At 36.3% G+C, this 8,647-nt stretch overlaps 1 protein-coding gene across 1 annotated transcript; it reads left to right on the forward strand.

Moving 5' to 3' along the window:
• The first annotated feature begins 1,409 nt into the window (after window positions 1–1,409).
• LOC121313580 (proteinase-activated receptor 2-like) lies at window positions 1,410–7,720 on the forward strand. Its single transcript, XM_041246271.1, has 2 exons — window positions 1,410–1,630; window positions 5,507–7,720. The coding sequence occupies exons 1-2, from the start codon at window positions 1,558–1,560 to the stop codon at window positions 6,586–6,588; spliced, it is 1,155 nt and encodes a 384-aa protein (XP_041102205.1). The 5' UTR covers window positions 1,410–1,557; the 3' UTR covers window positions 6,589–7,720.
• The last annotated feature ends 927 nt before the right edge of the window (window positions 7,721–8,647 follow it).

Here is an 8,647-nt window from a genome sequence, read left to right on the forward strand (position 1 = left end):
CGATGACAAAGCTGACAAACCACTTTTAAAGCTGTACTGTAAAACAGACAATTCCGGGTATTATATATATATATATATATATATATATATATATATATATATATATCCAATATATATAAGGCACACACATCAACATTTTTGTCCTGGGTGGGGTGCAGAATTTTCAACGCTCGGCTCATACCGAACTGAACACTGCTGCCTTGGATCTCTATCGCTGGCTCCTCGCTTCCTTCTCTTCTACACTCACCTCTGCCAAAACGTTTCTACTTCTGCTCTGTCATTCAGTCTTCCACTAACAATCCACTTGCATGTAATTATTTACTGTAATCTCTATTTTTTGCTCTTACTTGAATTTTGCTACTGATTTTATTGTACTTTACAACTGCTCTTATGTGATATGTAATGTGATATTCTGAAATTTGATACTTTGTATTGCAATATTTTGTAACAATTGTAAGTCGCCCTAGATAAGGATGTCTGCTAATAAATAAATAAATAAATAAATAAATAAATAATAGGTTTGTATGCATCACGTGTAGCAGTGTCAGCTGGGATAAATGAACACAACGGCCTGTTGGTTTTAGACATGTTTTAAAACGTAATTTCTTAATTTTGCTATTGTATGTCATAAATTAAATACCAAGAACGTTCTGGTTGTGAGGTAAGGTCAGAACCTGTGTTACAGTAGGGTGCCATGTCACACCCTGTTCCTACCCAGAGCCAAGTCATTCTGAACTGGCATTGCAGAATAGTTTCATTCCTCATTCATTCTGTCATAATAATAATAATAATAATAATAATAATAATAATAATAATATAATAATAAAAGTATATTTGTGTATATTGTGGCAGCAAGAACTTAAACAGAACAGTGTAGTTATTACTGTTAGGGCTACAGCATTATAGACTGCCACTTTGACTAGTGTAAGGGTACACTGCACAATATATTTTAGATTTTATTTCACCCATATTTATCCTATTTTTCACGACTGTGGACAGGACCACGGGTCTTGAAAACAAAAATGCACAAATGATTGGCTTAAGTAACCCAAAACTGAGGCGGGATTCTCTGAAATCGGAATACGAGATAACGGGAAAACACAGCACAACATATTTGCAGGTAAGGTCATACCTACCTCGTAATACTCAAACAGCAACAATAACAAAGTAAAAACATATATTAAACCTCCTAACACAATGAATGTGTAAACTTAATAGATACACAATGTAAACAAAGAATGAAAAAATGCTTACAAATCGTTCTAACCCTACCAACTATCTATCACCCAAAGAAAACGTTTCCTCACCTTTCTGGTTCTTCAATCAGAGCCGGAGAATGTTTCACAGATTAAACCAACCAGGAGGACTGTCGGTCGTGGTCACGTGCAGGTGACATATTTCAGGTGACAGAGTAATGGCTCAATGTTATGGGTGCGGCAGCGCTTTACACTCTTTAAAAGGACTCTCAGTAAATCGGGATGAGAAGAAGCGAGCACAGTATTTCATTAAAACCAGAGTTACAGCTGTTTTACAGAAACGCCAAGACAAACATCGACAATGAGAGCTTTTGCTGAACTTGTATACCTGGTGGCGTGCATATTTGCTGTGCCTGCGATGGCATCTGAAGACGGTAAGAATAATTCAAACATGACATGACGATTAGGTGCGCGGGTGTTGATGTTGGGTGAGCTTCGGTTTCTTCTTTAAAAAAAAAAAAAAATCCATAACAAGAAGTTGTCTTCATGAGCTAACAAGTTTATTGGTTCTGTTTTTGTTATATATATATATATATATATATATATATATATATATATATATATATATATATATATATATATATATATATATATGTGTGTGTGTGTGTGTGTGTGTGTGTGTGTGTGTGTGTGTGTGTGTATATATATATATATATATAAATAATATATATATATATACTATATATATATATATATATATATATATATATGTATGACTCTTGATGCACACGTGTTGATTTTTTCCTTATTTTATGCATGCCTGACAGGCAACGTAAAAAAAAAAGTTTTAGATTTTTTTTCTTCTTCTGTATTTTACCAAATTTAGATCCTCATATTTGAGTGGCTTTTTTGTTTAACTGAAATACATGCTTAGACAGTTTGTTTTTGTGTGTTTTTAAATATTAATGTAAATAGCGACCCAATTTAAAGCTAACATTTGGCGGCACATTGTACTCAAGAAAGCATATTTCTGTGGGGGAGTTAATATTGGAATATTTATATTTTATTGAGACATCCCTCGTCGTTAGGGATACAAGTTCTTCAAATGTATAGAAGCGTAACGTCAGTTGGCAGAAACAATAAACTCTTGTTTTTTATAGAATGATATTCAGTGCGACACAAGGTGTTGTCATTGGAGTTTCGATTATGCAATCCCCGAAGCATGGGTCGGATTACAGTACAGGTATTTGTCAGAATGCATTGAACCAAAATGAAGGTACAATTGGTGATTCGTGGCTACTTTGGGTTTCAAGCAATTTCATAGGACCCTACAGCCCTTAGCTACTGCAAAGGTGTTTTTGCTTTAATCAATTGCGTCTTAACTTCAGTTAAAATTAAGTTTTAAACTGTCTTAATGTCAAATGGCGCAATGACTGGAACATTTTAAGGGTTTGTCATTTAATTGTATTTGTTTCACACGTTAGTAACGGTGTGAAACTTGCTGACCTATTTGTGTTAGATTTATTTGGTAATTTATTTTATTCTATTGGTGCAGTTCAACATACTTTAGTTTTTTTGTCTCAAATTGATATGTAACCACAACAGTACAATTAGAAGTATTAAAGTATTTTTATATTGATCACATTCTACTTTGACATGTCAGATTACAATTAAACCAGAAAATAATCCGGATGAAGCAATATGTCATTTAATTTAAACATACAAAAGAGACAAGAGCTCATTGTGTAAGGTTCAGGCCATTTATTGTTGCCAGCACCCACAATATAAATAGGCACGGTGTACAAGATTGCAACGCACTGTATAAACCTTCGATCTATATTTAGTCCAGTACAGAACAGTAGTTTTACCGAGTCCTGGGGCCGGTTGCATAAACATAGACCTACATATTTGGCTTACTCTAATGTTAAGACACACAGTTAAAACGGTTGTGTGAAATAGGCTTTCTAGACCCCTCTTAGTCAATTTTGCAACGCATTCTGGGAACTTTAAGACACTTGAAAACGCAGTGCAAAGGTTCCACGAAATGTTACTAATAGGTTACGGACCTTGAGGTTAGAGTTTCGGTGTATGGAGAGGATTATTCCTTATTTTATTAACAATAATATGTAGCCAATCAGAGTGCATTGTCCCGACAGGGGAATTTCCTGTTACCTTGGGGACAGCCGAAAAAGCAAACAGGGCCGACGCTTTCTTGAACCACCGGTGTTCTCAGTTTACAGTAACAGAAAATGTGAGCCTGTTAGAGGAATATAATGCAGAAAAATCTATACTTTGGGGGACATTTTCTGAAATGTTATAACCCACTCGGACACAAGGCGTGGGACAAAAAAAAAAGTTAACAGCATTAACCCGCTGTGTGTGCGGTCTGTCAAAGACGTACAAAAACGGTGGAAGAATGTTGTACAAGACTAAAAGGACATTTTCAAAAGGACCTCCCTCAAAGCTGAAACAAACCACAGAATTGGTTATTTAAAATTTTGGGGAGGAATCTCCGATGTTTTGGGGGATTGCCGGTGGGCGAGAGAGTGGAGTCTGTCTGACCCAGCAGGAGAATATCGGTGACAATGTGGGAGTGTCAGCTGTGCCTGAAGCAAAATGCAGTGCTGATGAAACTTTCACAGAAAGCGAAACTCTGTTAAATAGCCAAGGTATGTTGACACGGTAACAACAAAACTTACACGAAATCAGGCAATTTGTAACAACCGAAAGTTATTTAATTAGCCATACTCCACATATAGACTAGAGCAAGAAAATGAGGTCCCAATATAGCGAGCTGTACAGGAGCACCGGGAGAGAGACGAGAGACGAGAAACGTCACCATGGCTATGATCACACTATGTAATACAATTTTTGTTCCTGGCTAGTAAGTGTTATTTCCTAATTGCTTATGCCTCAAGAGTATAGAAAATGGCTATTATTCCCAACAAACTTTTCTTTTGTGACCAGGACAGTGATATTTTGAAATATCACTATTTCCAATGAGAAAACGGGAGCTTTTGTGTATTTTCGTTCACATAAAGTCAGCAAAAACAACATAGGAATCCAAATTAACATGTATTTATACTAAAGTAATACAAAAATGACTACAAAAGATTTAGAACTGAGTAGTTTTGATATTTACGATTATACTGTAAATACATGTTAATTTGGATTCATATGTTGTTTTTTTCTACCCAGGAACAAAAAATAATAATAATAATAATAATTGTTACACGGTGTAATGGAGAAACAATACCACAATTTAATTCTTGAGGAGAGGAAGCTAAATTTTAGAATTAGAAAACTTAGACAAAAAAAAAAAAAAAAAAAAAACTACACATGGAAATAGCAAGAATGTCCAAATGCAACAGATTATCAACACTCATTGTTTCTTGTTTTATAAACCTTTGTAATACAGCTTTGTAATTTTATTTTTAGTTAATTTATTTATTTAATTTTATAAATTATTTCTCCATTTCCACAGTAATACAGTAAGTTTTAGTCAAATAATAGTATTTTTTTTAGTAATTTATAGAAATGTTATGAATAATTTTTATTATTAAGTGAAAGTCATTTATTTTGTGAGTGCAGTTGGTCTTTATTTAGATATTTCTCAGAAATTGTACTGAAGTGTTAAATACAGGTTTCATTTGAATATATCTATATTTGTCCTAATAAGTATTATCCTAACAAGTATAATGCATCAGAAATCACTACAAGCAACATTAGCATGACAAATATGTTACTTCATCTATAACTTTTTTTTTTTTTTTTTTTTTGGTGTGGCATTTTTGACGTCCCCCTCCCCGTCGCACAAAACAGTCAAATAACATTTAGGGTTTTGCTTTTATTTGACAGTGAATACAAGCAATCAAATTAGTGATTTAGTAACCTTTTTTGCTTTAAGAAATTAAAGATAAAAAGTGAAAGGTAATTCAGTCAAAATTTGAGCCTTTTTAATTCATGTTAATGGCAAAACCAAAATATATAAATTAAAGGTTCAAACTACGCCAGAGTTACAAAGAAAGATGTCTCTCAAGGCCACTCACATGCTTGGTACCACCAGAAGTAAGCTAGAGATCAGTGGCCCTGCTGGGGGGAGGGGGGACTTTCAAATTTAGAATTTGGCTCACTTTCATGTGAAGGGAACACGTTTAACTTTGTTTTTGTAAATGTACCCCTTATTTTTCTAAGTGGCATTATAATATCAACAGTATTTACTGTACTTAGCTGGGAGCTAGGTTTTAAAGCTAAAAGCTCAGTATTTGCATAGAAAGTAACTGTAGAAACCATCTGTTTCTGTGTTGCAGGGACCAATAAAAGTGGCAGAGGATTCATTGGCACACCAGACGAAGAAAACCTAGGAAGCTACAAGGTGGATGACTTTGCCCAGTATACTCTTACCAGCAACTTGACCACGGTCTTCTTCCCAATAGTCTACATTATTCTGTTTGTTATCAGCTTGCCTGCCAATGGGATAGCTCTTTGGGTCTTCCTCTTCAGGACCAAAAATAGACACCCGGCTTCTATTTACATGGCAAACATGGCCCTTGCAGATCTCTTGTTTGTCATTTGGATCCCTTTGAAGATCGCCTACCACATCAATGGGAACAACTGGATTTATGGAGAAGGTCTCTGCAAAGTGATGTTGGGCTTCTTCTATGGAAACATGTACTGTTCCATTCTGTTCATGACCTGCCTCAGTGTCCAGAGGTACTGGGTCATTGTCAGCCCAATGTCCCACCACAGAAAGAACACGCAGATTGCAGTGTGCATCTGCATCACCATCTGGATTCTCATTGCACTGAGCACCATTCCTCTCTACGTTTCAAACCAAACCCTCAATATTACATACCCCAAAATAACCACCTGCCACGATGTCTTGCCCAAAGGGGATTTGGCTTACAACATGTTTGGTTACTTTGTTTCCATGGCTGTCGGTGCTTTTCTCTTCCCAGCTGTGCTGACTGTGACAGCTTACGTTTTAATGATCAAGACCCTGACCGCATCAGTGACTGATGAGAACATTGGCAAGAAGCGCAGGAAGGCAATAATGCTGATCATCACAGTTCTGGTCATGTATTTGGTGTGTTTCACCCCCAGCAACATCATGCTGGTTGTGCACTACTCTATTCTCCGAAGGAATGGTATCGATAAAGCCTATGCATTCTACATCACTGCGCTCTGTCTTGCTAGCTTGAACAGCTGCATTGACCCATTTATCTATTACTTTGTTTCACAAGATTTCAGAGACCATGTGAAAAATACCTTTCTCTGTAGGAGCAACCGGACCGTGGAAAGGATGCGAGTCTCCTTCAGCTCAATGAAATATTCCAAGAGGAGCAATACTTACAATTCAAGTTCAAATGGAACTGGGACTTCTAACTGTTGAGAAGACAGATTTCTGCTTGTGCACGGGATTGTACATTATTTTAGGAAGAGCCAACTTCCTCACATGATAACAGGATTATGAAAATCTGACTTTTGTTCAATAATGCTGTTTTAGCTAGGTTAAAGTGCCATTATTCAGTAAATGTGACCTTTTAAAAACTGTGAATTATTAATATGGTGACTTGTATAGTAAGAGGTTATTAAACCTTTCATGCATGAAATCTTGAAATGGCGAGAAAAAAAGTAGTTTTGTTTTATTTAGGGTGGGGGTGGAATCGTTATGTGAGGTTATTGTGCATATGTGTCTCCCTTATGTCCCCATATAAAGAGCTTTTATTTATTTTAAATTCATCCCCATTTTGAGGTTGCTGAGTATGAAAGGGTTAAAGCATAAACCAAACTGAAATGTCCTGATATGCACTGGCACATTGTTTTTCAAACATGCTGAAAGAAGGCTAGGGGGCTTTTGACAAAAGAAACATCTGCACAGAGGGGGAAAATAAAGGTGCTTTGTGTAGCACACAATGTTTAGATGCGGTTGTACTCTGCGTATACTTTGCCTTTTGAGGTGTTTGTTCTAAATAAAGGGCTACACCCTCCTTCCTACACTTTTAGAAAGGCTCCAGCTCTCTCATTGTAAGCAGGTAGACCAAGGAAACACGTTTTTCTGAAAGATTGCAGGCTCTCAGATTGCCCGTCATGACAGCTCTGCAACCTGTATTTTGAAACAGGAGAGAAAGAGGGGAGATCCGTAGACTTCAACGCGTGATACCAACACTGAAACTTTTTGCAGCAAGCAATTATAAAGGTAAAATGAACACTTTTAAAATATTTTCCCAAACTGAAAGGAAACCAGTTAAGTGTATATGTCACTGTGAACACGCTCACTTGTGAAACAATCCCTGCTAAGTTAAAACCACCTGCAAGATCTGTTGGGCAAACTAATATCAGTTTTTCAATAATGTCATTCCTAGCAATCTTGACTTTCTGTACATTTGGTTGCATGTAATACAAATGCTAGCTGCATAAAAATGCCCATATCCACATAAATATCACTCTGTAAGACAACCACTCAATTAAAAAAAAAAAAAAACAATGCAAGCATGTACTTTTCACTGGACAAAAGAGGATTACTGTGCAATGGTAAAAATTAAATATTCCATCTTGGGTGAAAGTTTTTATTTAGTATTGCTACAGCAGCAGCATTAACAAGATGGGACTTTACTGATGGGGTCAATTCCTCCATAGTTCTTTTTATTTATAATAAGGTTGTTATTTTAAATTCATAAATTTGATGTTGGGTACATCATTTACTGACTAGCCCAATGATTGGGTTTGCAATAACAGTTAAGTGTACAATAAGTGCAGCATTAGTACTGCAACACAAACATTCGGGAATTTACAATTGTGTTTTTTTTAACAGTAACAGATTTGCTCTGGTGTGTAAATGATTGAGGTTAAAACTCGAGAATGGATGTAAGACTAATATTTCTATTTTAAGTTACATTGAGTTAAACTTGGGGTGAGCCACCTGATTACACCAATCCCTAAGGCTAGCAATCAACAAATTCCCACGTGCTTGCCGATTCTTGCAGAAAACAGCACCCCATGGGATACGCTGCACAGCCCTTTGAGCAACAAACTGCTTTAACTTGAGCTGTCTTCACATTTTTGGGGGCAGTGTATTATTCCACACTTTGAGCAATGCATATTCAGTTTCACCACCATTATTGAGCTACCTGTTACATGGCTGGGATATCCCAGTTATCTCAATGAATTTATTATTTGTGTTCTTTAGAATAACTTTGTATATCATTTCTTTAAGTAACCTTGTGGCTGATGTAGAACTCTCATACAGTACAGCTGGTCCACCAGAGTTAGCCATTAACCTGTTCCCCTGCAACACTCTGCCTCCAGTGAATAGTGGAAATACCAAATGCGTTAATAAATGAGAACTTAGGTAAGCTGTGGTGGGTGGGGTCGTACTGTTCAATCAACACCTGCTGAACCAGTTTATAGTTCGGGGAGGGGAAGTGTTTACTCTGACAATTTTATAATTG

Source organism: Polyodon spathula, chromosome 1 (genome assembly GCF_017654505.1).
Source record: "Polyodon spathula isolate WHYD16114869_AA chromosome 1, ASM1765450v1, whole genome shotgun sequence".
In the NCBI taxonomy this organism is placed as follows: Eukaryota; Metazoa; Chordata; class Actinopteri; order Acipenseriformes; family Polyodontidae; genus Polyodon; species Polyodon spathula.

What these genes read in the sequence shown, in the direction of transcription:
- LOC121313580 (XM_041246271.1), top strand. Translation starts at nt 1,558, where the DNA reads ATGAGAGCTTTTGCTGAACTTGTATACCTGGTGGCGTGCATATTTGCT. An exon ending in TGCGATGGCATCTGAAGACG is followed by an intron (nt 1,631 to 5,506) that starts GTAAGAATAATT and finishes TCTGTGTTGCAG; the next exon opens with GGACCAATAAAAGTGGCAGA.